Genomic DNA, 18,269 nt, shown 5'->3' on the forward strand with positions numbered 1-18,269 from the left:
AGCCATGGCCGTTCCAGGTATTGAGTCGATGCCCTCGAGGCCGATGACTTCAGAGGAGCTCAGCGCCGCGGTCATCAAAGCATGTTTCTTGCACAGCGAAGAAGATCTTACGGAGTTCAAACCTAGAAAAGTCAGGGCACTGTGTGTATGCTTCGAGTCAGACAAGGACAGTCATCCTCATGTCGAAAGCACCAGCGAGCAGGTCCGAGATGTCTTCAAAGACACTTATGGCTACGATACTGTCGGCCTCGTGATCCGGAAACAAGACAACAACCCGCAAGCAACATTGACATCTGCTCTCAAAGCTCTATTCAATAGAATGGATGAGGATTGTATAGCTATCCTGCACTACATCGGCCATGGAGGGGAAGACCAAAAGTTTGTCTTCCCTACACTAAGACATGACAAAATAGATCCTTGGGACGCCAACGTTTTAATTCTTCTCGACTGCTGCTGTCCTATTGAGATCGGCGGTTACATAGGCCATCATAAAGAATTGATCTACGCCTACGCTTCGGGGGGAAGCGAGTGCGATGATGGTCTTGGTTGCGAACGCGGCTTCAGTAGAAACCTTGTACGAGAACTGAAGCACGCTCATGACAGTGGACATGCCTTATCCACATCACAGCTCTATAGCCGGTTGGCAACAAAGAGTTTCACCATGAATGATTCTTGGGAAACAGAGCTGGATTCTCTGCCCCATTTCATTCGACACCCTAGAGATCATGGACCGTCTCTGCTATTACAACCCATACGGCAGAATAGAAACTTGTACCTGATACCAGCTCCTTGCCAAACCTTGGGCGAACAGGCAGCTGATGTCGTTCTGTCAGTTCAAATCGCCAATGGCGGCTGGCAAGCATTACGCGCCATTCAGTCATGGGCGCAGAGACATCCATTGACCGAAGGACGAGTTCGAGTCAATGAGCTGTACAAACGAACGGATAAATTCATTCTCAGCGTCACCTTCCAGGTCTGGTACAACTTACCGGACCATCCAGCCATGAAGCAGATCGGCTTTGAGTTCAGGCGGACGACTGGTCAATCGGACTGACTATGCAACAAGACGGACAGAAAAGGCTTCGACTATTCAAGAACGACTCCCCTCGCTGGCCAAAAAGGCGGCAGCATCGCAATTTCGTAACTTGGGAGTGCAATTTGTTGAGCTCAATTGAATGACTGAGACCATGGTAGAGGCTCAGACTAAAGACATCGCTTTTCGCAACATACCATGGAATCTCGCTTTCCTCTACAAAGATCATCAAAATGAAGAATATTCAACGCAAATCACACATGTGCGTTTCATGAAACGCTGTGGTATGGTGAGCCTCGCTCAAAATGGAAGAAACCTGCTGAGCTCCCAATGCACGCCACCAACCATGAGGGAGGCTTATCCAGACTCATTTTGAGCCGATTGCGGCTTCTCATGGCATTGAGGTACCCTTATCTCTACCCTCATCACTTGCTAGAGATGAGTGACTCTATCAACAGAGTGGAGGGACTACTTACGAGTTTGGGTTGTATGATGGCTTCAGAAGAGCGGGACAAGGATGGGGAAAAGGGGAAGTATAGTGTAAACGACCGTCAACGACTTTCGCACGCGTGTATGTGCATCAGTCAGAGGCGATATATTTTGCCACGTTGAAATGAAATGTTCATACAAGCACACTTGAAGAAAACAAGTCCTTAATAGATATACATGTAATAACATAGGTATCTGGCCAGGCGACTCACGCACAAATGTCAGAATTGCGCTTCTTATATCCACCATCGATGGAGCTCAGTTCCGTGATACATATAGCTAACTCAACTGATACCTTTCCAGAGAAGCCAGGGAGTCTTTTGCCATTCTTCAGATAATCACGCTCAAGACGCAGGCTGTCGTCAGTTGTCACAATGACAAGCCAGTATTACCGTAGACTTTACTGGTATATTGAAGCTGCTTCCAAGATGGCCTTTCTCCTGAAGGAGATCATCTAGTCCTCAAATATCTCATGTGATCGCCTCCCTGGACGGACGTAAGTCTCTATTTACAAACGTTCTCCTTGAAAGTAGAACATATCAGCAGATAGGGTCCTAAGACTAGCCCTGAGCTTCATCATTGATATCCCTCGCCCTAATTCTTGACTTTGACTTCCTTCTTCAGAGGCTTGAGGTCTGTATTATGGCCACGGGTTTCGAATTGGCAATTCAACTGAAGAATGGTTCAAGCGATGCAGCGTCTGGCTGTTGAACGGACCAAACACAGAAGTAGATCAGTGAAGTTCAGAGAGCTCAAGACCCTGGCCCCTGAACGATAAAACGAGTTAGGCAAGTTTAGGATAGCTTGAGTAAATTTAGGGGAGTGTTTTTACCAAGTTTAGGATAAACTTAGGCAGGTTTATGATTGCTTCACCTAAATCTCTCCTATGTGTTCGATGTCGGGTTCGAAGACCCTTTTCTTTTCACCCTGGAGTTTCTCTGGATCAAAACAATTGATAACGGCGGCCATTGTAAGGTTGAGGGGTGCCACATCCAGAGGAAGCTGCGCTAGAAACTTCTTTGCGGCTTGTAAAATCTCCTCTGGAAGTGTCAACCTGTATCGTTTCACTCATGCCGACGTGTATCCAGCACTCGAGAACACCACCCTCTGAGACACCCATGACCTAATCAAGAGTCCTGACTTCCGAAAATTCCGCGTTGGAATGCTCGAAAGACTCGCTAGTATTTCCTTCAACGGGAACGGCGGCTGGACTCCTGTTTTCGATCCCCAGCTCCAGGGCATCGTCAACAGCCCCTGCTTGCTTCTAACTCTTCTCCTATAAGCCTGGGACAAAGACGGTCCGCGAGACTCTTGCGTGGAGTGAATTGAATATGGGGAGCAGTATTCGATCCCTGCTGTACTCCTTCGCGAGTAGCGAGTCATCGATATGGATCTCCACCCCATCATCGACATTGATGATCGTCCAGTGTTCTATGGAACTATTATCAACGCCGAATGCATGGTCTACGATATGTTCTCTACCCTTACACACAAAACCTAAGATAGCCGCTGAGTATCTGAATCACAGCGGTAATGGTAGCAGCACCTGCGAGATTCGCGGGGATAGTTTGGTTGCAGTGTGCTATATACAGATATTGGAACGAAGGTTCAGATATTACAGGAGCGACACTAAATGCAAGGAAGATGGAATACAGACAGTAGGTGAGGGCGAATAAACATACACAGGGTACTTCAATCTCCTCTCTTCTCCACTCTGAGCGTGAAGTCTCGTTCACAATATCCTTCCGTATCTCATTCAGGAGGCAGAAAATCTCATGAGAGTCGATACGAAACTTTCGGGCCACAGTGCTATCAGGGTTTGTATTATCTCTTCTATATATGCCAGCATTGATATGAGCGGCCAGTGCAATTGAAAATGAAGAAAGGCGTAATGGTAATCACTGTGAATCTCGCGGAAACAAGGGTTGCCTATGTCATCTTCTTGAGATGGAAGACTATTGTAGCAGCATATATGCGAGATATCATAAGCAAGAAGCACTTCGCGTCTGTGAATGATTTTGTTCGTGAAATAGACATTATCTTCGCCTGTCAGTTGTTTAGACAGACCCTTTTTAGTGAACTCCAGGTTGCCGGGAATCATCATAGTTTCTAACCATACAACCTAAGGTCCGCATGGACTTTTCATTATAATCTGGAGTTGCACCGAGTACAAGTTCTCATTGTTCCTTTACATCGGGGCTGATTCTGGCCGTACCATTGGTCTCAATTGACATTGTAAAGTATAAGCACAGAGTAATATTATAGGTAGGTTACAGACAATGCAGATAATGCAGATAATGCAGATAATGAATTTCTGGCGGTCATATTTTAGGAGGAGATGCCAAACCGAGAACGATTCCTTCAATCTGTAAAATAATATAATCCTCCTTATAGAAGTCCTTCATAATACGTAAAATATCATGGTACATGGCCCAGACAACTTCATTGAGCTCTTGTTGTCCGTAAACCCGGTAATATAAAGATGTCCCTGTATGGTTCCCCTATCTTCAGACATTACAGGGAATCAATGTAGACATTATGAAAGAGTCTCCTCATTAATATTGTTTCAGAATCTCGCTTCCAGAACGAGATGGCAGTTAGGGTATCTATATATGAGCATCTGTGTCTAGGCGCTGGTTTGTATACTATTATTCAGTCTCTTCTATGGGGACAGACTGGGATAATTGTCTGTACCCAAACATGTTCAATAAATTGCCTAGCTAATGCACTTGCGACCTCATACAACTAATACCGAGCAATTAGACGATATCATCACTCCCCTTTTACTATCCTGATATTATATCACGAAGCTTACTGTTAAAAAATAGGGGTGGTATCTTTTAGTCCAGGAGATTAGAGAAGACAAAAGGCAGCCCTCGGTGCTGTTTTGGATTTCAAAGCCCCTGAAATCTCGAAGGCAATGATATTCATGGAAGAAGCATGACTCTAAAAGGTGTATCGAGAGCAGAGTACATCCAGCCTTCGTCTTCGAGTGCGGTAGTCAAAGTCTCAAGGTTGAAGAACAATGAAGGCCCCTAGATCCATAGCTTGAAGATGTGAAAAGAGGAAAGGAAGTATATCAGCCAGCCCAGGTCACTTTCATGGACGTGTTGTCAATAGTCATTTAATCAAGAGTGAATCATGGGTCGAAAGTGTCTGGCCCATCACTGAATCGCTGAATCGCTGAATCGCAGTACCCTAAGGATCCTAAGGATCCTAGAGACTCAAGACACGGACAATTCAGTCATGATGCCTATAAATTCCCTATCATGTGATCGCTTCTTCCTACCTTTCTTCCTCCATCCATCTTTCGCATCAGTCAACCAGCCAACCAACCTTCATTTGAGCAAGCATCGCCGCGTTTAATCTTCATTGGCTTCAATATTACTTCGCATTCCTTCATCTGAATCAAGATAACTTGATTACACAAGAGCACTTTGCATTCATTGTAACAAGCATCACCTCACTGATCTTCACTTCATCCATCTTATCCTTTGCGTTCCTTCATCTGTATCAGATAGTCTGATCACACAAAAGCACTTTCATCTCCCTTTATCTGTGACTACCTTACAGTCTTTCATCTCACATAGCGGCAGTTCAACAGTTTTGTAGCGCCAGGATATCACGATGAGTTTCAAAGACACACAAGACTACGAGCTGTACACCTCAATGACTGGTGGTCGCCCTGATGAAAAGCTACCGCCGCTTGACTTCAAGGTTCGTGATCACTTCCTCTCACCTATACCCAGAGCGAAACTAATCAATACAGGATGGATCTCTCCACCTTGTCCCTGGCGAGGTCTGGTGTCGATGGCGCGAGGATATCAGCGGTATCATTTGCAACTCTGTAGGTCTTACTCTAAGAACATCGTGTTTACTCCGAAGGCTAATAAGAGTAGAGCGAATACCATGACGAAGGAACCCTGCGCCGACACTATGAAAGAGTCCATGGTGCAACCCTCAGCGCGAAGCATCCGACTCACGGAAAAAGGAACGAAGCCATGATCTCGAGTAAGAACCCCTCGCTTGTCTTTTTTGAGACGATCCATGTATCTGACACCTGGTTAAATAGGATGGTACGCAGACGTTGTCAACGGACTTCAGCCCTCCTGGCCCCGTTCTGTTCAGACTGCTCGACTGGCTGTCCAGGACCTACCTAGGGGTTCCTATTCGAACCAACTGGACTACCAGAGTTCCGTCAGACTCACTCGTCTGTTCAACAAGCATAGTCCAGACATGCCACCAAAAGTCGGCGAAGATCTGCGTGGCCTGCTTGTTAGTGGTGTTTTCCAGCACACGGGCAGATCCCATGAACAGCCTATCAAGCATCAGCTCAGCAAGGAGATGTTTGATGCTATCAACAACGAGCCCAAATGGATGAACATCACCTACGAACGGTGGTTCATCTTGGTCGGCGTGTATGGTGTGAAGACACTGCGACAGGAGTGCCAAGGCATTGTCGACGCCGTCCTCACTCGTTGCGGAGGAGAGCTCGATAAGAGCTTGGTCTACGAGCACGGCCCAGATGACAGCAAACCACACTTCAGTGTTTTGATCACCCAAATGTCTGACACGATTGCGAAGCAACAGAAGGAAATCGACCACCTCAAATTGGCCGTGGGAGTGGAACCTGATGACAATTGAACTGTACGGCAGCCAAGAAAATCGAGAGCTATACAGTTATGAAGATGGTAGATTCTACTAGGAAGGTATACACCCCATTCTGGCGTGTGCAAAAGCACGGGAATAAGTGGCATAATGGCCGACAATTCCATCACGTTCGACGCAATAATCATGAGGTACAGGGAAAAGGGGTCAGACAATTTGTTTTAAGAGACGAGCTTGCTCTCTTAAATTTAGTAAAAGACAATAGATTCACGGATTTGAGAAGGCAAAACCACATTCTACTGCGTAAATTCTTCAACTTTCCATATTATCCTTTGCAAGATCCGTCCGTGGCGTTATCTGTAGTATGATCTGTAGCATTGTCCACACCGCGACCGTCCAAGAGCACCTATTGAGATCACTCATGCAATGGCAATATTCACGATTTGAGATTAAATTAGTCTCATGTCCGTTTCAATTCAATTTAGTACGGCCTGAGAAAAGTACAGACAATCTGACTCCGACTTTTCCATCTATAACTTCCTTAACGATTTGAGGGTCAAGTGTTTGGCACAGGTCTCTTGGCAATTGTTGAATTCTCTGCAACCTTTTGATCAGGAAGCCATGATTGCGATGCGCCTGGAAGCACTTCGCATTCATCAAAGACCGTGCTATCAAATTTATCTTCCATCTTGTGGGTGAGACTGGCTGGTAATTGATGCCGTATATCATACTCTCACCAAATACGGACAACATTCTCACCATCTATCACGAGGCCACAAGTGAGGATAGCATAGAATATTCAGAGTATGGGTTCATTTTCTGGGCCGATAATCTGTGTTCCAATTCCTATTATGCAAAACCCCTTTTGTCCCAGATCACCAGTGTCTTTAATCCTCAAACACCAAAGTACAAGACCGATATGCCCTGGTTAGTACTCCGTAATTGTCCAATAATTAATACAGAAAGTCTTATGGAAAAGTCCAGACCGTAAAACTGAGACATATTAGCTAGTAAAAGAAGGTTGATTAAGATTTGGAGATACTTACTGTGCTCATCGCCTCATCCTTATCTGAATCGATATTGGCCGCGCTGAAGTTTTACAAAACATTATTGTCTGTAGTGGAAGAGATGTCGTTGTCTGTACCGATGTCCTGCTCTTCTTCTTCCTCTTCATCGCTCGAGAGATCCATCAAGTCATAATCCATGCCAGAAGAGTCAGAACTTGTCGAGATATTATCCTCATCGATGGCCCTTTGGAAAATGGCTATTTGAGTCTCCAAGTCTTCGTTCTCTCTGCCCTGGTCCTCGAGCTCCCTTTCCTGTCTCGAGACCTGAGACTTCAACTCACCAATCTCATGCGTTTTGTCATAGATGGTGCTGTTGGAGACATTTTGCTCATACATGAGATCTTTGATTTGTTCCTCTTGCCGATCGATCTTGAGATTGAGGTCGCGGATACCAATGGCTTGTTCATGGATAAAATTCTGTAGTATGGCGGTTTCCTTGTCCCGTTGCATGATTTGAGCTTGAAGGTCTTCCTTGTCTGCATTCAGCTGGGTGGTGCGCGTTGTCATCTTGGCAATGATCTCATCTTTGGCCCTCAAAATATCGTGGGGATCGGAAGGGGCCTGGTAAAGAGTGATCCGCACTCCAGATTCTGGGGTGGAAGGCATGCTGAGAGATTGTCTGCCATGGTCAGCTTCCTCATACGATGGACAATGTAGGGAGAAGCTTGGACGAACCGAATACAGGATTGCTTGTAGATGAACATATAACCTTGATTTGATAAGAATAAAAGTTATCAGTCAAGTTGAGCGACTCTCAAGTGCTGTTTGAGAGTGATAATCGAGGATAAGGGAAAGAAGAGAAGACAATTTGAAGATTGGGTTCATTTACATGTATGTAGACTCTTGTAGAGTAGGCTAGGACACTGCAAGCTGGAGATGCAGGAGTCTTCAGGGTGTGCAGTGACAAGAAGCGTCAATGGTTGTGAATCATGCAGCATAAAGCAGCTGTGACTCAATGTAACGAAGCAGACAACCATGTCTTGGGGTCTCAGACAACAAAAGTTCATTCTGTCAGCACCCTACTTACCACCAACAGACATCATCGGGATCTGGCAATATGCTACCAGCGCTATAGCAACATTGTCGCTGTCAGAATACAAATTCATCATTTTCCCGTTTAAATCGCATTGTGGATGTTTGTAACTCAAGGGATCAACATTTTGCCTTCAATACCATCTCCGACAAACTATACGTTGCGCGTTTGCTCACGCCGTTGAAGCCAACCGATGCTGCCATTGGCCAGGTTGTTACGAAGGTGGTTACGGACAATTCCAAAAGTTGCAGACAAATCAACCACGAGCGTGGATCACAGAGCTAGAGAAGGCCTGGAACTTAGTTTCAGGGTCTCGCTAACAGACAAAAGTAAGACCAAAAAGAAGAGTCTACACTGAATCAATACACAGGCTTATTAATGGTAGATTCATCTTTGATGCTCTTATAAATTTGACGCGCTATTCTGATGCTGCTCTCGTGACCAATTTCTGCCTTAAACTTCTCTTTTTTTATCCTTGAGTGCCACTTCTTAACGCTTTCCCTCGACTTGTTCTCTTTACCTCACCCCTGAGGCTACACATCTTTGCCCGTGGTATCTTTTGTCCTCTTTTTCGTGGCACTCTCATATCCTCGGCCTCAGACTCTCATTATCTAAGTTCACGATGAACGTCAAGCCAAGCGTAGGATCTGTCCGCAACTATCATTTGGCAACAGGGTCGACCTCCTGAGGGCGCACCACTGCCTTCAATCCTTCGACGATGTTCTAAATTGGACGTTTTGAAGCTAAAGATAAGAGCTCTTTTCTCAATTCGATTGGAAGGTATAATTCTGTTGGCTAGGTTCCTAGAAGATTACCTACCAGGGGTTCACCTGAGTTGACGCACAACTCGGTGTCTGTCAGCAGATAACTTTGACCTGTCTTCTATAGTGTTGCCAGAGCCCCTCGATCCTTGCTCTTGATAAGAAAAAACAATCTAGACCTTGAACTGGGTAATGTGATAATTAGGCTAGAAAGCTTAGGGTATTTATTTTAAATTATAAAAAGACTTAACCCCAGTTTAAACCACTGCTTCTTTACTGATATCACTTTATCTATTCTTAGATATAAGGTCAATTAGTTATATGCCTAGGTATATGTATTTAATTAGTAGATATTAATTTAGCTTTTACTAACTAACCTATATAAAAGTCTACTTAATTTCTTTAAACCTTTAGTTTTAAAACCCTGCTATTACCCTATATTTATTTAAATCTATATATAAATATACTTTATATTAAAAGCAGCACCCTCTCTATTATAATAACCCTTTTAGCTATATTAAAAAGCCACTTTTTATATATATTTAAGCCTATAAAGGCAATAAAGAAGGCTATTTAATTTAATTAAAAAGAATAACCTTTCTTTAGGTCTCTTTTTAAGTCCTTTAAATTTAATAGCTTATAATAAACTTAATTTAAATTAATTATGTTAAAATAGGGCTAATAAATTATATAATTAATTAACTTAATTAATATATAATTAATTAACTTAATTAATATATAATTAAAGATTACTATTTTAATTAAATTAAATTAATACCTTAATAATAAGTTCTTTTTAATAGTAGCTATTATTATATAAATCTTTTTTAATTTATTTCTATTAATTATACTTAAGGCAGGCCTAATAGCTATATTAAGGTTATAGTTAATTATATAGTAATTATAATTATATAGCTATAGGCTATTTTATATAGTAGGTATTATATTAATAGCTATAATTAATATTAGTAATTATAATTAATAGTTAAGTTAGGGAATATACTTTAAAAGTATAATAAACTTAACTTAATATATAAAAAAGTTAATTTAAAATCTTTTAAATTAAGTAAAGAAAGAAGGTTAATATAGCTACTAAAAGGTAAGTAGTATTAATACTACTTAATTAAGGCAGTAATTATACTATTAAGGCAAATAAACCTTATATAATTTTAACCTTTAAGATATAGGCTTACTATAAGGGCTTTATTATTTAAGCTTTTAGATAAAAGGTTAAAAGCTTAATAGCCTTATTAGGCTAATAATAAGGAAAAAAATAAATAAAAAAATAAAAAAAAATACTTAATATACTTTATTATAGTAAGGAAATTAAAGTTTTAAATAAAAAAAATAATATTATAAAATATTTTTTTTTAATATTTTTTTTAATATTTATATATTAATTTTAAAAGGTATTTAAATATCTTTAAAGTTTATTATAATTTAAATATTTTTTATCTTTTAAATAATAAAGCTTTATTAAGTTAATGTTATTAAATTAATTATTTTAATTATAACTTAAATTTAAATATATTTAATTTAACTAAAAAGCTTTATTTACTTTTTAATTAATTAAAATCTTTTTTTTTTAATTTTACTTTAAAGATTTTATATTAACTTTTATTTTATTTTATTATTTTTTTTATTTTTCTTTACTATTAGCCTAATAAGGCTATTAAGCCTTTAATTTTTTATATTAATCTTTATAATATATTATACTTTAATTATTTAATATATAATAAGTTATTTAACTTAAATACTTTTATATTAAATTTATTAATAATATTATAGTTACTTTATTATAATACTTTAAAAAAGCTTATAGTTACTTAATATAATAAAGTATATAAAGTAAAAAAAAGTAAATTAAAAAATAAATTTTTTAATATAAAAAAAAACTATAAATATTAATAAATTAAAACTAGCTTAATAAATTAATAGTAAATTAAATTAAATTATAATATAATATAATATAAAAAACTTTTTCTTTTTTTTTATTATTAACTTTATAAGGCTATTAAGCTATTAACTTTATATATAAAGGCTTAAATAATAAGGCCGTTATAATAGGCCTATATCTTTAAGGTTAAAACTATATAAAGTTTATTTACCTTAATAATATAATTACTATTTTAATTAAGTAGTATTAATACTGCCTATAGGTTTACCTTTTAATAATTATATTAGCCTTTTTGTTTTTACTTTAATTAAAAAATTAAAATAATATTAAATTAAGTTTTTTTTTTTTTTTTCCTTTTTTTATTATTAGCCTTATAAGGCCATTAAGTTATTAACTTTATATATAAAGGCTTAAATAATAAGGCCTCTATAATAGGCCTATATTTTAAAGGTTAAAATTATATAAAGTTTATTTACCTTAATAATATAATTACTACCTTAATTAAGCAGTATTAATACTGCCTGCAGGTCTTTTAATAGCTATATTAGCCTTTTTCCTTTATTATATCTAAAAGATCTTTAATTAACCTTTTTATATATTAGGCTAAGTCTATTATAAAGTATATTTCCTAACCTAACTTTTTTTATACCTATTAATTATAGCTATTAATATTAATTATAGCTATTAATATTAATTATAGCTATTAATATTAATTATAGCTATTAATATAATATCTATATAAAATAGCCTATAGCTATATAATTAGGCCTATTATATAATTAGCTATAACCTTAATATAACTATTAGGCCTGCCTTATAAAGAGCTAATAAAGAAAAATTAAAAAAGATTTATATAATAGTAATCACTATTAAAAAGAACTTTTTATTAAGGTATTAATTTAACCTTATTAAAATAGCTATCTTTAATTATAACTTAATTAAATTAATTTATTATATAGGCTATTTTAGCTTAATTAATTTAATTTAAGTTAATTATAAGCTATTAAATCTAAAAGACCTAAAGAGGGTCTTAAAGAAAGGTTATCTCTTTAAATTAAATTAAGTTATATTCCTTACTGCCTTTATAGGTAACTTAAATATATATAAAAAGTGGCTTTTTAATATAGCTAAAAGGGTTATTATAATAAAAGGGGTGCTGCTTTTAATATAAAAATAAAAGCAGGGTAATAATAAGGTTTAAAGGTTATATTAAAGGAATTAAGTTAACTTTTATATAAGTTAATTAATAAAAGCTCAATTAACCTAAAGTTAATAATAAATCTATTAATTAAATATATATACTTAAGTATATAATTAATTAACTTTATATTTAAGAACTATAAATAAAGTAATATTAATAAAAAAGTAATAATTTAAACTAAAGACAATATATTTATAAATAGAAATTAATAAATATAAAGTAATAATAAAATTTAAAAGTTTAAAAAAATTAAATTAACTTTTATATTATAATAGCTATAATAAGTATTTTAAAATAAAAGGTTTAACTTTATTAATAAGGTTAAAAGGCTATTTATAGTAATAAATATAAAAAAATAAAATTCCCTTAATACCTTAACTTTTTTATACTTTTTTAAATTAAATTTTATACCTTTTATCTTTATATTTAATATTATTAAATTAATTATTTAATTTTTTATTTTATAATAAGAACCCTATTTTAATTAAACCTAACTAGTTATTTATATTTAGCTTATAATTAAGGCTATTAAAAGGTATTATCCTTTATAGTTTTCTTTTTATTATTACTTTTTATTTTTAAATTAATTTTTAAAATTTAAATAATTTACTTTATTAATATTTATTACCTAAAAAGAACTTTAAAATTAATTAATTAATAAAAGAAAAAGGCACTTTTATATTACTTAAAGTTATAAATTTATTAAAAAAAGAAATTAATAAAATAAAAAAATATAAAGTAAAAAATAATACTAATAATAAAAATAATAACTTATTTTTAAAAACTATAAATAGTAATAAGTCTTTTAGTTATTAAGCTAAAAGTAATAAAATTAAATATATTATAGATATAAAAAGTAATATTATAGTTATAAAGTTAAAATTACTTTATATTTATACTTTATATTAAAATAGCTTTACTTTTAAGTAAATAAAAATAATAAATTTTAACCTGATAATATTATAATATTATTATATTATTATTAAAAGATATTTATATAATTAAAAATAGTATTATTTAAAACCTTTATAATTAAATTAAAACCTTAAAAATAATCTCTTTTAAAATAGCTAAACTTAATAATATTTTAAAAATCTTATAAAATACCTTTTTAAATTATTAAATTAAATAAATCTTAATAATATTACTATAAGATTTTTTTATATTAATAATATTTTAAATTCTTATAAAGAAATTAATTATTATAATAATAATTAACCTTAATTTAAATTACTACTTTTTTATTAATATTACTTTATTTACTTTTAGATATAAGGTTAATTAATTATATGCCTTAATATATATAATTAATTAGTAGATTTATTATTAACTTTAGGTTAATTTAGCTTTTACTGATTAACTTATATAAAAGTTAACCTAATTCCTTTAGTATAACCTTTAAACCCTGCTATTACCTTGCATTTATCTTTAACCCTTATATAAGTAGGAGGAAGCCAAGTATACATTTAGCCTTAATAATTATATTTTATAGCTACTCTTTATAGCCAGCTAATAGGCCTAAAAAGGCAGCTAAAAAGGTAGCCTAATTAGTTATTAAGGTCCTGCCTTACCTTATAGCTTCTTTTAGGTCCTTTAGTTATAATAGCTTTTTAGCTAGCCAGTCTAAAGATATTATATAATCTAAAATATTTAGATCTATATAACTAATTATATTAATTAAGATATAGTTAAAAATAGCTATTTTAATTAAGTTAAACTAGTTCCTTAATAAGAAATTCTTTTTAATAGCTATAGCTATTATATAAAGCTTATAGTATTTATAGCCTATAGCTTTTATTAGTATTAATTTAATTATATTAATAAGATTATAATTAGTTATATAATAGGCCAAATTGCCCTATAGGCTATTATATATAATAGGTATTATAATAGTAGCTTTAATTAATATTAATAACTATAACTAATAGGTATAAAAAGTTAGTTTAGGGAATATACTTAAGTATAATAGACTTAGCCCGGTATATTAAATAGGTTAATTAAAGATCTTTTAGCTAGGGTAAAGGAAGAAGGCTAATATAGCTATTAAGGGACCTGCAGGCAGTATTAATACTGCTTAATTAAGGCAGTAATTATACTATTAAGGTAAATAAACCTTATAAGATTCTAACCTTTAAGATATAGGCCTATTATAGGGGCCTTATTATTTAAGCCTTTAAATAGAAAGTTAAAAGCTTAATAGCCTTATTAGGCTAATAGTAAGGGAAAAAAATAATAATAATAATAATAATTAAAATTATTTTATAAAAAATAAATATAAAAAAAATCTTTAAATTTTTATATATTATAAAAAGTAATAATATATTTTTAAAAAAATACTTTAAATTAATTAATTAATTAATACTTTTTATAATAAGTTTTATTAATATTTCTTTAACCTTTAAGGATATAAATACTTAATTTATTAAATTAATAACTTAATTAACTTAAAATAATAATATAATTATAGCTTTCATTATAATTAATATTTAATTCTTTATTATTATTAAAGTAATTTAAAATTAATATAAAAAGTATATTATTATTAATTAAGTCTTTTTATATAAAGAAATCTTTATAAATAAAAATATTATAAAATACCTTTTTTCTATTTATATTAATAATATATTAATATTTAACTAGTTTTTATAATTATAAATTAATTATATACTATATAGTATAATTTATTTTTACCCTTTTTTATTAATATTATAACTTTAGGTTATTAACTTTTAGTAACCTACTTAAACCTATATAAAACTTAATATATTTTCCTTTTAAATTCTATAATTACCTCTTTTTTATTTATTTTACTATATACTATCCCCTTTATCTTTATACTTTTATAGTCTTTATAATAGCTTGGTCCTCTTTAATACCCTCTTAGCCTATAATTAAATAGCCTTAAATTACTTATTATATATATTACTATAAAGGGCATTAATAAATACTAGCTCTTTATAGCTTAAATATATCCCTTTAAGTAACTTCCTTTTAAGCTTATTAAGTTCCTTTAGCTCTTTAATAAAGAAAGCCTTTTTAATAAAAGGATTTTACCTATAAAGGGATTATATAAGTAAGAGGATTTTATAATTAAAGGCTACTAGCCTAATATATTTTATATTATTTATATACTTTTAGGTATATATAACTTTTATTACTTTATTATATAGCTTATTATAGCCTTTTTTATTAATAGTTTAATTAATTTTATCTCTTATATTATAGCCTTTTTTTAAATAAGGCTTATTAAAATTAAGCTATAGGCTTCTTTTAATAGGTATTATAATAAGGCAGCTATAATGTTGTTAGTAATTGCAATTAAAAGCCAGGTTAAATAACTTACTATATATTAAATAATTAAAGCATGCCTTTAAAGTAGGGTTATAAAAAGAAGATTTTAACTAGCTAAAAAGTAAGGCTTTTTAGCTAAATTAAATATATTTAAGTTTAGGCTATAATTAAAATAGCTAACTTAATAATATTAACTTAATAAAGCTTTATTATTTAAAAGGTAAGGAATATTTAAATTATAATAAATTTTAAAGATATTTAAATACCTTTTAAGGCTAATATATAAACTTAAAAAAAAATAAAAAGAAAATACCTTTATTACCTTAAGTATTATATAAATAACTTTAATATATTATAAAAAAAGTACATAATAATATTTAAAACTTTTATTATAAATTCTTTTATAGATAATATATATTATATTTATAAAGGTTATAATTAAAAGGATATTAAAAAGAATTTAAAAGAAATCTTTATAGCTAAAAATAATAGTTTTATAAATAATCTTAAAGCTAGGCTTAAAAAACTTAATTAAAAATAGCTTTTTAATAATTACCTTTAAATAATTAAATAGTTAATTTATTATTAATTTAAATTTAAAAAAGTTAATAATAAATTTAAATTAATAACTATTTAATTTAAAAATATCTTTAATATTATTTATTAAAATATTTTAAATAAAATTTTATTTTAATATAAAATAAAATAAAATAATATATAAAATATATTTTATAAAAGGCTTATTTAAATAATTAAATTTATTATTAATAATAAAATTACTAAAATAAAAAAGTATTAATATCTTAAAGAGAATAAAAAAGATTTATTTTATAACTTATTTTAAAAAGCCTTAAAACTTAAGGTAATAAAGGTATTAATTAAAACTATTTTAAAAAAAAAGTAAAAGTTAATAATTAATACCTTTATAAATAAATTAATTACTTTATTTAAAGAAATATAAATTAATATAGCTAAAGAAATAAAAAATAAAATTAAAAAAATATTTAAAATACTTTAGGCTTAAATAAAAAAAAGCTTTTAAATTAAATAATAAGCTAATTATAATATATAGCTATTTAAATATATTTTATAGCTATTAATTTAATTAATTAAATAAAAAAGAAGTTTAATATATAAATAAATATAAATTATATAAATTAAAAATAATAATATTTATATTAATATTATATTAAAAAAGGCTACTTTCTTAAAGACTGCTATAATTTAAGTTATAATAAAACAAATAGTATCTTTAATTATAATATAATAAGTAATATAGCCTAAATAAATTATTATAAATTTCTTATTTTAAATTACCTTATTTATAAAGTAAAAGGCAATTTTAATATTAAAAAGATAATTTATATTTAAATTTTATATTTCTTTAAGTCTTACTTTTATTTAAATATTAAATATATTATAATTTATAATAATATTAAAGTTAGCTAAAATATATAAAGTAAAATCTTAAATATTATTTAAAAATTCCTTAATAAAAAGCTTAAATTAAATTACTATAAGCCTTTATATATTTATTTTAATAATAATATTTATTTACTTATAAAAGTTATTAATAAATTATATAATAATACTTAACTTTAAATAAAAAAGTTAATATAAATAAATTTTATTATATTTAATAAAAACTTAAAAATAATATTAAATAATTAAAAACCTTAATTCCTTAAGGTATAACTCTTTAATATTAATATTAATTTTTTTTTTAAATTTATATATTAACCTTAAAAGGTATTTAAGTATCTTTAAAGTTTATTATAATTTAAATATTCCTTATTTTTTAAATAGTAAAGCTTTATTAAGTTAATATTATTAAATTAGCTGCCTTAATTATAGCCTAAACCTAAATATATTTAATTTAATTAAAAAGCCTTACTTTTTAGCTAGCTAAAATCTTCCTTTTATAACCCTACTTTAAAGGTTTTATATTAATCTCTATAATATACTGTATTTTAATTATTTAATATATAGTAAGTTATTTAATTTAACTTCCCTTTTAATTGCAATTATTAATAATATTATAACTACCTTATTATAATATCTATTAAAAGAAGCCTATAGTTTAATTTTAATAAGGCTTATTTAACTAAAGACCTTAAAATAATTCCCTTAATTAACCTATTTATTAATAAAGATAATTATAATAACCTCTATAATATAGCTATAGAAATTATATTAGCCTGGAAGTTTATGGATAATACTAGCTATATTAAGTTAGTAGCCTTTAAAAAGGAATATAATCTATAAGGCTAAAAAGGTAATTAAATAAAAGGCTAAATAAATATTAATAATTAACTATAATTAGTAAATAAATAACTAACTATTTAGCCTATTTATTTTTAAATATAAAATCCTCTATCTTTTATATAAAAATACTTTTTATAGTTAATAACTTAAAAGTAAAATATAGCACTTAAAAGTTAAGTAAAAAAATACTTTTACTAAAGGTATAATAAATTAATACCTTAATAAGTTAAGAAATAATTATAGCTTTTAGATTTAAAGTATTTAAGTATTTATAGTAGTTATTATTAATAACTTATAAATAGGCTTTCTATTTATAGTATTTAAAGTTTATATATAATAAAATTACTTAAAGATTTTTAATAAAGTTAATTATATAAAATAAAAAATTTTATATATAAAAGAGAGTTTATATTTAAAAGTTAAAGCCTTTAATAAGTAAGAAAAAGCTATAATTAATTAAATAGAATTTATTTAATTAAGTATATTCTTTTTATAAAATAATAATTAATATTAAAGTAATAAATAATAATACTAATAGTAATTTTAATAAAAGTTACTTTTAAATATAAAATTAATTAATTATATATTTTAATATATATAATTAATTAATAAATTTAGTTATTA

At 30.3% G+C, this 18,269-nt stretch overlaps 3 protein-coding genes across 3 annotated transcripts; 2 read left to right on the forward strand and 1 right to left on the reverse strand.

Moving 5' to 3' along the window:
- Window positions 1-4: 4 nt before the first annotated feature.
- Window positions 5-1,054, forward strand: FMAN_09320 (uncharacterized protein; the record flags this gene model as incomplete). Its single annotated transcript, XM_041830147.1, has 1 exon — window positions 5-1,054. One exon carries the CDS (start codon window positions 5-7, stop codon window positions 1,052-1,054), a length of 1,050 nt encoding a protein of 349 aa, XP_041680840.1.
- A 4,095-nt stretch (window positions 1,055-5,149) lies between these two features.
- Window positions 5,150-6,166, forward strand: FMAN_09321 (uncharacterized protein; the record flags this gene model as incomplete). The annotated part of the gene is made up of 4 exons (XM_041830148.1): window positions 5,150-5,239; window positions 5,292-5,369; window positions 5,422-5,533; window positions 5,595-6,166. 4 exons carry the CDS (start codon window positions 5,150-5,152, stop codon window positions 6,164-6,166), a joined length of 852 nt encoding a protein of 283 aa, XP_041680841.1.
- Window positions 6,167-7,227: 1,061 nt separating this feature from the next.
- On the reverse strand, window positions 7,228-7,704 carry FMAN_09322 (uncharacterized protein; the record flags this gene model as incomplete). Its single annotated transcript, XM_041830149.1, has 1 exon — window positions 7,228-7,704. One exon carries the CDS (start codon window positions 7,702-7,704, stop codon window positions 7,228-7,230), a length of 477 nt encoding a protein of 158 aa, XP_041680842.1.
- Between the last annotated feature and the right edge of the window lie 10,565 nt (window positions 7,705-18,269).

Source organism: Fusarium mangiferae (genome assembly GCF_900044065.1).
Source record: "Fusarium mangiferae strain MRC7560 genome assembly, contig: FMAN_scaffold004, whole genome shotgun sequence".
Lineage (NCBI taxonomy): Eukaryota > Fungi > Ascomycota > Sordariomycetes > Hypocreales > Nectriaceae > Fusarium > Fusarium mangiferae.